The sequence below is a fragment of the Argiope bruennichi genome, chromosome 3, assembly GCF_947563725.1.
Source record: "Argiope bruennichi chromosome 3, qqArgBrue1.1, whole genome shotgun sequence".
Classification (NCBI taxonomy): domain Eukaryota; kingdom Metazoa; phylum Arthropoda; class Arachnida; order Araneae; family Araneidae; genus Argiope; species Argiope bruennichi.
In genome coordinates, this window is record NC_079153.1 from 34,653,411 (window position 1) to 34,667,866 (window position 14,456).

A 14,456-nucleotide genomic window follows, 5' to 3' on the forward strand; every position below is an offset into this window, starting at 1 on the left:
TTTATTTTTATTCCTTGTTTTCGATTAATAATAGCCTGTACAGTTTTAATCTCATAAGAACTAATTTATTTAGAATTAGAAAGATTTAATATGTAAATAATAATGCTCTAAATCTAAACAAACTTTACAATATTTATAAAATAAAATTTGTTTTATTTTCTATTTTTTATAGCTATTAATTTCATAAATTTATCCATGTGAATCGATTCTGCTTTTATCTTATTGATTTTGTTCTTTCTTCATTTATTGGTTATTTAAGTATTGTAAATTTCCTGTTAATTTATTTGTTCCATTTCCAAGCAGCCGAAGAAACAAGTTTGGGAATCAATCCGAAGAATTAAAAAGAAACATGCTATTTTATTTAATTCAGTGAGAAAAGAAATGGCACATATGAAAACAATTTTAATAATCCTATTCTTTAGAACGATATTGAATTCAAATTGTCGCATAGAAAGTGAGGTTCTCTCTCTTTCGCTCAGAAAGTGAGGTTTTTTCAATAAACTTAATGGCATATTTCATGGGGAAAATGGATTGACCGTCTGTTTGTAAAGAATGGTATTTTAGAATGAATATAATCGAAATCGGTTTAGGTATAAAAAACAATGCTGTATTTTCTTTCAGAATATTTTAGGAATATAAATTTCCCGACAGACGATAAAATAACATTAGAAATTGAAATAGGTGTTAAATAAACTTACTACATTCCATTTCCCTAATGGAATATTAGTAAATGTTAAATATTCATTTAAAAATAAATCTGATCTGTTTTTTTGGTAAGCTTTTATGCGCTTATAAATTTATGCGAGATATGTTAAAATGTATTTGCATTTTACACTTAAAATTCTAGATATAATTTATTTTAAACTACGATTAAAATTTAATACTGATTTAGAAGTTTAAATTTTTAATATGTGCTAGATTATTTTATTTTATTTAAATTTTATTTTAAAATTATATAATGATTTTGCTATTTTGATTTTTTTTTTTTGGTAAGGCGATGGCCATACTTATGCCCGTGCAATACTCTTCCGATTTTCATACCATAAAACTTGAAAGTATGCGACTCCAATGTCATATTAACATCCATTTATTTTTATTTTAATGCTTTTAAGGTAGAAAACTTTTTAACGAATTTTAATGAATTTACCTATGGATGTTTGAGAAAATATGCATCTAAATACGCTTTGCAGCTGAACATGAAAAACGAAAAAAGCCTATTGCGCCGCTGAGAGGATTAAACGTGCGTCATGCAGTGGGTTTTTGATGAAATGTTTCTAACATCCACCCTTCAAACTCAGAAACCAAGAGACTGCAATCTTGCAGTGAGGGAATTTAATTTTGTTTTAGTTTTCTGCATAAATTGAGAAAATTATTAGAATGTAGGTCTTTCTTATAAATAAAAAAGATTCCACATCATATCAGGTGATATTATTCGTTCCTATCCAAGTAATTAAGTTCTTTAATGAAATACTTACAATTAATTTTAGAAAGGAAACCAGAGACAATTCTCGATATTCTTTGAGGTATTTGCGTTTAACTTCGTAGTATATAAAAGAGAACAGTGTATGCAATTTGAAACTCTTCTTCTTGTCTACTAGTGCACAAAATTTGATGGATCTGCAATTTTGATATCGAAATGAAATATAAATTTATAGTTGCTTTCGTAAAACATTGAAATTCTAATGCTACGTTACCTGAACTTTATCACTGTATTTTAATTAGATTGTTGTTTAAAACATTGGAATTTGTTGAATTTATGTACAAACTACACGGGTTTTATATTTTACAATAAATATCTACATTGACATAACATGGCTCAGACGAGTTGGAGCTGACCTCATACAGATGAGTCTATTTGCTGAAGAGGGGGAAGAGGGGAAGTATAAAACTGGAAGCGGGACTTGGAGAAATGATAGGATTATTATAAATATGATTGGAATACTATTGTGGAGTGTTATAGGCGAATTTGGTATTTACACACGAGTGAAATACAGCCAGAAGTGGCAAACTTTGATTCACACGCTTTTAACTTTCCAAAATTATTACATCATATCATTCCTATGTCGCACCCGCCAATTCATCAAAGTCAGTTTTTACTTTACTATCGCATTTCGCCAATAGGAGGAAAAAATCCAACTTTTTTTTTTTGTCAGATAATTGAATATTAGTTTACCTGCTAATGTTCTGTCATGTTATTTGTTATAATTATAGTGACAGAAATCTTCTACTTATGTTTTTTAATCATGTTTATCGCTCACAGTTAATAAATAGTATCGAACATCTAAAAAAATTATATAAAATCAGAATGAATAAACGCAATTTCATGATTCAGAGTAACAAAATTTAATTGCATTTTAAAAGTACCTTTCAGATTATTGTATGAAAGTTATATTGCCTCACATTTCTTGAAATCCACTTACTAAATAATCTCGTTCCCATGCCATTACTCTATTCATCTGTTATGTCCGGAGGTTAAGAACTTTCAGTTCAAGAACTCCTCCATACTTCCTTCAAATCGGCAAACTGGCACTTCTTGAAATATTTATCTAATTCATTGTATATTCAGTGAAGTATTAATTGCTTCATGTGTTGCATAAACTAACATAAAATGTCAAATTTTAAGACAGATTGTAAACCATCGTTCTCTTCTGTGTTAAATCCATGCTTCCAAAATATTGTTGTTTGGTATTGTTAGTAACGAGAGATTTAAATGTTACGGTTCTATAATTGCATCTAATTATTTATTAATTACTTTGATTTTTAATTAATTATATATTTACTTGCCTTGATGATAAAACAATGAAAAAAAAGCGCCCATTGATAAGAATTATCATTTAAATTTTAAAAGAATGTTTAATGCTGTTATTAATGTATATCAATTGCAAGAATATTTCTCTCTAATTATTTTGCTCATTAAATAAAATAAAAAAATAATCCATTTCTTTTTCGAGTAAGTAGAGTAAGTAGGAGACGAATCCGCTGGGATAAGAAATTTATTTCCTCCCAAAAGTTATCTCTCAGTCTTCCTTTACACTTAAGCGAAACGGAAAAAATGATGAAACAGTCAGAATCGAAAGGGAAAATGAAATTGACATCGCTGAAGCGGAAAAAGTGCTGAAATTTTTGCTGAGTAACAGTTTTTAACAAACACTTTTTGAAGAAGGCCTATTTTAGCTCTCTCTTTCTCTTTCTGTCATATATGGGGGGAAAATTCTTCCTCCCCCTTCGTCTTCAAATAAGCATTTATAAAGTTTTCTAAAATTACTCTTTAAAGTGCGCTTGAACTTATTCGCTCTTACGATTAATTTTTCTTACCATTGAATTATTTAATATGGCTTTAATGATTCGATTTAACATTGTTGACCTCATAACAGTCATATTTTATTAGCTCTATGAAACGAAATTTAAGCAGAAAAAAAAGTCGGTTGGTACATTTTAGTTCATATAAGAAATTCTTAATTTATTTATCACAATATTTTTTTTTCATATTAATTCTTTTTTACTTACAAAAAAGGAAGCAGAATTTTATTTGATAAAAAATGCATGTAAAATGATCATTTGCATCTTTTAATAATAAAATAAATGTATTTTGATTATATTTTGTAATAAATAATAATTGATTATAATAAATAACAGAAAATGTAAGACAGATTAGTTACATTAGTTTATCATATTTTATTAATACTGTTAAATGAAATTTAAACAGGAAAAATAGTCGTTTAGTCATTTATTTAGTCAATTAAATGACCAAACGACTATTATTATTAATCAATTTATATAATAAATTCTTAATTTATGTATCAAAATATTTATTTATCTTTCATATTAATTCTCTTTGACTTTAAAAAAAAAAGAAGCAGAATTGTATTTGATAAAAAAAATGCCTGTAAAATTATCACTTGCATTTTTTGTAATAAATAATACTTGATTATAATAAATGACAGAAGCAAATTTTATTCCATTGAAAATTAATATTCTGAGATATCTAATGGCAATTTTTTAAAGCTGGAATCGAAGAGGAGAGTGATCTCCTGTGTGGCTCAAAATATTACTTTTATATTAATAGACTAATTTAGACAAGACGTAATATGTGATGAAGTCAATTTAAGGGATGTCTCATGATAAAAAATAGTTGACATTTGACATCTCGTCGTTAAATTATTGTCTGCTCTTCCTCTTGTAAGAAAGAATTGAATTCAAAAATTAATAATAAAAGTTAAATAATTTTTTTGACAGATCTGACACGTTCCATATTAGCATAAATTAAATTCTATTAATTTATTATGTAACTAGTGTTAAAAATCGTGTATATATCTAATTCTAAAATTTTCATTACCTAAATTAGCATATTTTTCTATTATCCTTCTTTAGAATCACTAATCGTTAATTTTTTCATGAAATAAATTGCTAAAATGATTTGAATCTTCAAAATTTATAGTGTTTTTATTATAATTTCAAACCATGGATTCATTTTACGTCGTTTTTTGAAAGAAAAAAAAAATCTTAAGGTCACTAGTATTATTTGATTTAATAGCTGTAATCATTATTCAGCTATCGTTTCCTTGTGTTAATTTATAACCAATATTTCATCCGATCAAAAACGCTCATTAAATTCATTTTAAGAAGTGGATCTTGATTTATTAATTGAGCCATTAATATAATGAGTTGAAATATGCAACTTTCAAGGATATCCATGAAAAAAATAGAAGCTTTTTCATTTCCTGGTGTTATAAATAACCTTTTTAATATTCAGTGCCAAATAAAAATAGAAATTTTTTGATTTAATGAGTTTGAATTATTCTTAAATATTTTTAAACAGACTTCTATAGACTGCTCAAATTGTATGCAATTTTTATGATTTTTATATCGATTGATACGTTACTCTACAGTAGGAACACATATGTGTACATGCATAACAAATTGGAATCACTTAGCTTTTTACAGAGCTATAAATTTACACAGAAAAAGTGCACAATTTAGAGTTTGGGTGAGGTTTATTTGACAAATTTCTAATCTCCCATTTTTTCCAGTTTTTCTGTTTACAGATTCGTTAGGCATGCCATATATTATATTGTTATGATATATCTATATTGTTACTATATGTCTGTATTACAACAATATATCTGTATTGTTACGATATATCTGTATTACCACGATATATCTGTATCGTTAAGATACAAAATATTTTACGATTGGAACACCATGGGTGTAGTATCTTGACTTAAGGGATTCTAGATCGAGATAAGGTTCCACAGGCGAGTCTTCATGTACATGAACTAGTACACGCTAATTGCATGGCGTGTCAAAAGTATTTTCATGGGTGTGGTGTTGGTGTTTGTAAAGGGGAAATACTGGCCTCGTCCTTTGTCCCAAACTAGCTCTCGTGTTTTCAATAAACTTATTTAACTAAAATAAACCAGATCCGTAAAGACTTTTGTATAATGATTTGTATATAAAAGTACAGTAACAGATAGCTCAGGAATAAATAAATTCTTTCAATTTATATATTCTTTATTAGATCATTTTTCAGCTTATCATCTTTAAACACTTTTATTAAACTTGATTTATTCGAAGTGTGTAAAGATGGAATTTTGTAATTATTTTTCCACTCACTTTATGATGTTCTTAAAAGGTTGGAATTTTTTTTGCATTTGCATATTTTCAATTTCAACACGTTATTTTAATATTTTCAAAACTTTATCAATTAATTATTAATTAAATTAAATTTTGGTTCTATACCAGTGTCGCCATCGCGTAGTGATTTTGAGAAACAATTTATCTCAATATTTAAAAAAATAGAAAAAGAATTAAATAAGAAAATTCTGCTATTTAGTATATTAATAAAAGAGTGTTTTTAATAAATTTTCATTTTTATTCCAGACGTTTCATACTCCAAGTTTCGGGGACGAAGAGTTCGAAATTCCTCCTTTAACCTACGCTCCAACCGCCGCAGCCAGCAGGTGTAGCGGTCAAGGAGTTTTCGGTAACCAGGTAAGAATCTATTCATATCTTGGTAATAAAATTCATCTCGCAGTGTCAGTATTAATTTCCCCATATTAGCCTTAATGTTGTTTCTGTCATAAATTAGAAGATCTCCTTCTTTTTAAAATACCGTGGTACTTTCTTAATATACATTCTATTTCAACTAATTTTGCCTATAACTTTTTTAAAATTTATTCTAATTAAAATCTAAATAAACATAAAAAAGTTCATTTACTGTATATTTTTTCGTAAGTGTAGATATATTCATCAACAAATTTTCCATGTTATGATATTTTGGCCAAAAAAAAAAAAAGTTGTATCCTTAACGAATTTATTTGAAATATTCCTAATATAAGTTTATCCTCCAACAAAGATCTTATATCTTTTCTTTATCAAGCTCATTCTTTGATTGTATTTGACATAATTAAATACTTTGATTCATAGATAATGCATAACATTAATTGTCTAGATTTTTTTTTTTACTTACACAGATATCGATCGTACATAAAATACATTGATTAAAAAAAAGTGAAACATAATAGTAGTAACTTTCAAAAGATTAGTTGAAAACGAACTAAAGAATGTATTTATTTTTTTCCTATATTAATTATTCATATTCATTTAATTTTCTGATAAGTTTCAAGGACAATAAAAAAATAATGTTCTTAATTTACATTTTTATTATTTTAATTTCAATGAAAATTTAAAAAAAATATTTATACAATGGAAATTGGGATCCACTTAATAATTACAGGCAGACAAAAAAATTTTTCGACTAGCATTCACTAGTATAATTGGATTATTCAAATGCGTTCTGAAATGAATTCTAACATTTCGAGATTCCTGAAAGTACTTCCAAATCAATTCTGTTTAAATTCTTTTAAAGAATTCTTAAATTAAAGACGACAAAAAAACAAATTCAACGACTTTTATTTGATATATATTTCCCCATTTTTACTGCTATTGCAAATAATTTATAAATGTTTTTAAAAAATTACCGTAATATATTAATAATTACAAATGATCAAATAAAAGTCTCTTTGTCCCTTGCAAATTAATGTCCTATGGAGCAGCAATTTGTTTTTACTTTCAAATGAATTATTAAATAGAAAAAAGAAGACAATTACTTCAGATTAATTCCCAAATTTTATTTGCGTTCCATTCTTTTAATCAGCAAACGATAAATTATTTAAATCAATGTTCTTTATGATATTGTTTTTCATCTCAAAGCGCAGTTGAATATTTTATTTGCCTCGCCCTTCATAGAAGCAAAATAATTTTGGAATTAAAGCAACGGCTGATTTATTATTAATTGTTTGCATTACGAACGTTCTTTTCTTTGTTTGAAAGAATAATATATCATTTCTGAAATCAAAAATATTTATTTTAGATTTTAATCTTTTATGCTTTGTTTCAGTTATTTAAAAATGATTATTATAGACGGATCGATTATGCAGTAACTTTCAAAATCAATAGAGTGTGTTAAAAATAACTGTTAAAATAAATCATATCTATCTTGGGTTGAACAAAATAAAAACTGCAGAGGCATTAATGAAAAATTGATATAGTTTTTAGTTTAAGTAATTGAATAGAGATTAATTTCTTTTTTTTCTTTCGACTTCCGATTTTTATGTAGAAATTTCTGGAATAATCTTTTTTTTTTTTTTTTTATTTTTTTTATTTATGTTATAATTTTTTTTTTCAACCAGCTGCAAAGATAATAGTGCACATTTTCGTAAGATTAAATAACGGTCACTAAATGATATTTTTACTTTCCTCGTTTTATTTAAATTAAATTAAGAATCCTATTTTGAAATTCTATTTTGTCTATTTTGAAATAGACTCGTAATTTTCAATCGTAGTTCACTCACTTCTCTTAGTATTTCTGTACTTTCTCGCTCTGAATTACATAAGTCGTTTGGTCTCGGCTTAATTTGTCGCTGATTTAATCCAGTTTTGAACAGTCAAGTCCCTACCTTTATACTCATTCATCAGTACATTGCACTAATGTTATCAATTCTGATTCTGTAATTAGATATATTAACAGCTGTTGATAAAATGTGATTAAAAAGAAAAAAAAATGTGAATAAAAGAAATAACTAAATACAATAAGAATATTATTTGTTTTTGTCTTTATTTCTTTTGAATCCTTAATAGAAAATGAAGTTAGTTGTACATTAAAATGAAATTATCCATATCATTATAAAAACATTAGATTGATATAATGCTCTGTAAGAAACAAATCTATTTGATAGAATAAAAAGATTCGACGCCAAAAGAAATGTACTTAGAATTTTAAATAAAAACAGATGAACAATTTAGATTAGTATTTTCAATCCCACTTCCTTTCATCAAAATGCAGTAGTAGGTTTTTTTTTCAGTAGGTTTAAAAAAAATCAAATTAGAAATTTTTTATTTGTGAATTGAAAGTAACTGAGAACAAAGACAAAAATTGTGTGTTCTGTCTTTTCATATGACCTAAAGGTTCCTGTGGAATACTTAAAACGAAAGCTGAGCTGTGACCAAATCTACGTGTATTTACCCCGCCAAGAAGAGAACTACTCTGATTGCAGTGTGTACAACGAACACGTATGTAAAAACATAAGCATTGTTTTAAATGTCTGATTTATTGTTTTCTTTTACAGATTGATTCGCTATGCCTAGTAGCCCTACCCTAATCACGTAGCATACTTACTAAATAACTCAATAACTTTTAACTCGCTTCTTCTTGCCACATTTAATTTTACATATATAAGTTTTTTTTTTTTTTTCAAAATAAATTTTATTTTAGAAGGATTGGCAAATTTATTTTAATTTTACGAAGGATGGCCATAAGTAACGCTCATATTTTTGAACATAATAAAAACAAAATGCAATGAATCGTAGTAAGAAGCGGTTTTGAAAGTATTGCCAATTTATTTTTAGATATAACTGAAATTCATATTGAAACATTCATCCCAGCGTTTGATCAGTTTGAAAACTCCGGCCTTGTAGAATGCCATCGGCTCATATGAGGTAGCCATCATAGTCAAACTTCTGACTATTGAGGAATCTGTTCATAGGTTCAAACAGATAAAAATTTGAGGGTGCCAACTCTGGGTTGTATGGTAGGCGTTCCAAAATTAAACTCTTGCAGTTTTGCATGAAAGTGGGAAAATTCACACGAAAGGTTCCATTTTGCTTCTTTTATTTTGCGTATGCTTCTCACTTATTCCGAAACTTCATGTGATGTGAGAGATACGTAAGAAACATGAACTCAACGGAATAAATGATGTGAAAATCATTATTTACTTTAGACATGCTTTTTTTTTTACATTGCACCCACGATCGGCTGGAAAGCCAAATATTCCGGAAGGAAAAGCGATTTAATGCAATATCCTCTCTTTCAACTTATATCTTAGCTATCCATCGCCCATTGTGAAAAATAAAAAGGAAACATGCCTCACCTTTTCGAAGAGAAAAAATGTTTCTCACGATTATTTTGTGCGAAAGAAAATAAAGTGCTTACTTGCTTCGGATGAACGAATTACTATTCTTATTGATACTCAAAATTCTGCCATTTTCCCGCATATCATCCACACGAAATAATTAAATAAATGTTATACAAATAGATAAAATATTATAAGATGCTTCTCCCTATAGCTTAGGGTCTCTTAGGGTTTCAAACTGCATTTTAAAAACTCTGCTGTATGCCAAAAAGACTACAAAAATCATCCAGAATAGTGCATTTCATTTCCCAAAACATTTAAAAAAATAAGGTTTTCATCATTTTGGTTTCACATTTTCCTTATTTATTTTTTCTTCGAATAAACTAATATGATCAACTTGGTTTCTTAAATTAGTTGAAACATCTCCTTAGACTTTCGAGTTGTTATTTTCACCCCTTTGTATCTTTTAATCCCGTTGTTAAAACTGCAATTGAATGGAAAAATTCCAAATTTCCTATTAATTTTAATTTTTACAAGCGAAAAATGCGATGATACAAAAATCAGCTAAAAGTAAATATTTTCATTTGAACACATTGGAACGTTTCAGGTATAGATAGAGCTCTTTTCTTTCAGTAATATCGCAATTCTTAGTCTATTAAATTAAATCAGCTTAAATTATTTATATTGCACGTGTGCTTTAAATCATTTTTGAAATCTTTTGCTTGTTATGATCTGGAATTGTAAACATGTTTCAGTTGATGGAGAAAAAAAATTGTCGCCTTTAAATGGGTGAATAAACAGATTAAATTGTTTCAAAACAGGAATTTCCAGATAAAGACTTCCCTCCAAATTTGATAATGAATGTAAATATGAAGCATATGTATATTTGAAGTAAAATTCAATCGATTTCCGTTTACCAATAATATGATTTGTGACTTATATGGCGGCTGAGAAAAAATTAATGCTCTTAACTTCATTTATCATAATGTTTTCAAACAATTTAATATTTTATTTCTATATTACCATAAACCATGGTAATTCAAATAACTGCTATTTCAGTTTAAATGAGATTCCCTTGCAGGTTATTCATTTGACGATTTTTTTTTAAAGATACACAAAATTTTGAAGAGTGTATAAAAAATTATTTTGGACATAAAAAGGCAAATTATTTTAAAGTTGATAATGTGTTCCTCAATTTTCTTTAAAGTTGCGACTATATTAAACTGTTACAACTTTCTTTTGATCTGTCTGCATTTAGCTATATGAAAAAATTGCATGGTAGGAAGGTAGTTACGTTACTAGAATATGTTTCAGTATCTAGTATAGGTTTAAATCTTGATATCTGCTCCAATTGGACCTTACCATTATTCTAGTTTTAATGCCAATTCCATTATGAAAATTGCAATATATATATATATATATATATATATATATATATATATATATATATATATATATATATATATATATATATATATATATATATAGTGCATAAAAAGTGAATAAATTATTAAAAAGATAAATAAAAAACAAGGCAGTTTTTGAAACATACTGTGCTGTAAAGTTTTTTGCTTGATATTATTAAAATGTTTTAAAATGCCATTGATCAGAAAACTGTTTATATAAAAAATAATGATGAAATATTTATTATTTTATATTAACCAATTTTAATTCTAAAAAAAATATCAAATATTATGTTAGCTTATTCTAAAAACTGTAATGGTTGCATTCCAAAAAAATACCGAATTCTTATCACGTACATTTCATAATTAAAAATTCAGTTATAAAAGATCCGTAAGAGAAAAAAAAAATAAATGGAAATTCTCAGAATTAATTAGAATTGAAAAGAATTCTCTCGATGTATGAATCATTCATAAATATTTTCCATTTCGCATCTCTAAAAAAAAAATTGAAAAATTCTAGATTTATAAAACTTCAGGGAACAACAGTCCTCAAACTAATCAAATAACTTATTTTTACCAAAACAGCAAATTAAAATATCGCTTTTGTTAAGTTTATAATCATGAAAGAATCTCTTTAGTTGCGCTGTTAAAATTGTAGCATTAGAATATGGCATACATATTTTAATAAATTTCAATCCATTTTTAAAATTCAAATAATAGTAATTACTGAAAACTTTGGTCTCATTTATAGTTGCAAAAAACATGTTATTTAAAATAATAATAATTTTGAACTTTCGAAATCGTTTTCTTTCATATCCTTTCGTTATTTAATTTCTATTTCGTGACTATCAGATCAGATATGATTATGATGTTAAAAAAATCTGTATACAATTGAAATCTTTTTTCCATATATGAGCTTTTGGTGCAGGGCAAAATGAGTTGTATCGTTTCTAAATTCCTTTCTGCAAAATCTAATGAATAATAATCAGCAATCTGCCAATCATACATCAGATCTCGAGTTAAAGAGTTCGTTCTATGTTCTATCGTGCAATTATCCTAGAACAATGAAGAGATAAGAAATCTCGCCACAAAGCATTTAACAAAATAAGGTTATGAATACTTGTGATCTGGATTTCTTTATTATACAAATGGCATATAAGATTTTTTTTTAATTGTTCTAAATTTCTATCGCTTTCTTCTTCTACTACACGTATACTTCTTTAATATAGCCTTGACCAATACAAAATTATTTTCATATATGACGCATTTTTTTTAAAAAATTCTGTAGAGTGTGAAAACTTTATGAAATTCATTTGCAAAAACAATGTGTATCTAAAGCCATGTTTTTAAGGATTTATTTAGTAGATTTAATATTTCTTAACTCTTAAAAAAATAAAAGAAAAGAATGATCTGAGTCGTTATATAAGCATTTTTCTTATTCTGAAACGAGATAGAACTAACTTAAACGATTTAGCAACATGATTTACAATTTACATTCATATTTTCACTTTAATTTCCAATAAATAAATAAAAATTAATCATTCTATCAGGTGCTTGCAAGTATTTTAATCATTTTTTCTCTTTGAAAAGTCATTTATTGAGAAAAATTGATACAATATGTATCAATCAAAATATTTTCCAACATTTTCTACAACTTATTCCCATTTTCGTCCAATAAGTCTTGCAATTGATTGTCGTTGAATCTTTTTGGTACTCTAGGCCGTTCTTTGCCATTGACATCGAAATTACCACTCTTAAATCGTTGAAATCAAAACCGACAATTGGAATATGACGGAGCAGAATCACCATATGTTTCTAAAAGTGTCTGATGGGCTTCGGCAGCAAATTTCTTCAAATCAAACAAAAAAAAAAAAAAGCAATGAATGTCGAAAATGCAATTTGGAACGTTCCACGATTGGGATCTTTATACACTGAATAACTCGATAATATTAAATGGAAGATTTTCAAAATGATAATAATAAAGTAATAGTATATTGGTAAAACCCAAAACCACTGCCGTTTATATAGATACTTTGCATATTTACCAATATATGCCACTGATTAAAATACATGCAATCACCTAGAATAGACTGGTTTCACTTCATTCAAAAATCAGCATAAGTTATAATATATTTTTTAGTTAAAATTTTTTATTGAATTTGAAGAGAAAGAATTCCCATTTTCGTCCAATAAGTCTTGCAATTGATTGTCGTCGAATCTTTTTGGTCCTCCAGGCCGTTCTTTGCCATTGACATCGAAATCACGACTCTTAAATCGTTGAAATCAAAACCGACAATTGGAATATGACGGAGCAGAATCACTATAAGTTTCTAAAAGTGTCTGATGGGCTTCGGCAGCAAATTTCTTCAAATCAAACAAAAAAAAAGCAATGAATGTCGAAAATGCAATTTGGAACGTTCCACGATTGGGATCTTTATACACTGAATAACTCGATAATATTAAATGGAAGATTTTCAAAATGATAATAATAAAGTAATAGTATATTGGTAAAACCCAAAACCACTGCCGTTTATATAGATGCTTTGCATATTTACCAATATATGCCACTGATTAAAATACATGCAATCACCTAGTAATAGACTGGTTTCACTTCATTCAAAAATCAGCAAAAGTTATAATATATTTTTTAGTTAAATTTTTTTATTGAATTTGAAGAGAAAGAATTCGATTTTTCTTTGTGTAGTCCCTTTCCCACCTGCGACCCCCTGAGTCTCACCATCAGCAACAACAAGGGTACATCTTGCACTCCAATTCTTCACCCCAAGGTCACATAATGAACAACAACCAGTTCCACAATGCTCCCCCTCAACAGCAGTCCAGGGGGCCCCAGGATATGTATCAGAATATGATGAATACACATTCCTTAGGAATGCAGTAAGTATATTTTTGTCTTATGATGTGTTTTTCCAGATTTTTTATTTTTATTGAATGTGTATGACATCCCATTTTTAGTGTTACTTTTGTACAGAGTATAATATATTTAGTGAAATCCTTTAGTATTATTATTATTCATTTTATTTTTACTGCTCAATATAGTTGTTTCAAACTCTATTTTAAAAGTTTACGTTAAGTTTAAACAAATAAAAATAATAAAAGGAAATAAATCCAGAGAATTTAATAGAATTCTGTGCCTACTTTATTTGGAAATAAGATTAATCCTTCATTATTTGTAAAGTAGTAATAATAAGTAACAACTAAAATCATAAATGTTGAAATATACTGTTTTGATTCAGCCTAACAATGCAACATAACGCATATGAATTTGCGCAATATCACATGCTTGATCGAGCCGAAAAATACTGCAAACTCAAATTATGACTGTAGGTGGCAGCACATGATAGATGCGCAGATGGTTATTTTATATTATTGATATGTATTTTCAAAGATTCAGCTGAAGAATTTATAAAACATTGCATTTTAGAGATCTCTCTATAAATTTAGGTAGTTTGAAATATTTCGACTGCTGTGTTTTGTAAGCATTACTAGAACTATCCAATAGAAAACAACAAGGTGGATCATGTGACTTCCGGTGTATTCCTTGTTTTCTTCGCGTAACCACCGGATTGGCAAGTGTGGGAAATCTCCTACTTCAGTGCCTTCGAAGTTCGTAGTATACTATAGT

The 14,456-nt window shown here is 27.4% G+C and overlaps 1 protein-coding gene across 1 annotated transcript in view; it reads left to right on the top strand.

The window, feature by feature from the left end:
• Positions 1 to 14,456, top strand: part of LOC129963563 (thymocyte selection-associated high mobility group box protein TOX-like) — a 115,884-nt gene that overhangs the window by 68,677 nt on the left and 32,751 nt on the right. The window contains exons 3-5 of the mRNA XM_056078023.1: positions 5,881 to 5,991; positions 8,467 to 8,571; positions 13,518 to 13,708. Of these exons, the coding sequence (XP_055933998.1) occupies positions 5,881 to 5,991; positions 8,467 to 8,571; positions 13,518 to 13,708 (407 nt within the window). The remainder of the gene's footprint in view (positions 1 to 5,880; positions 5,992 to 8,466; positions 8,572 to 13,517; positions 13,709 to 14,456) is intronic.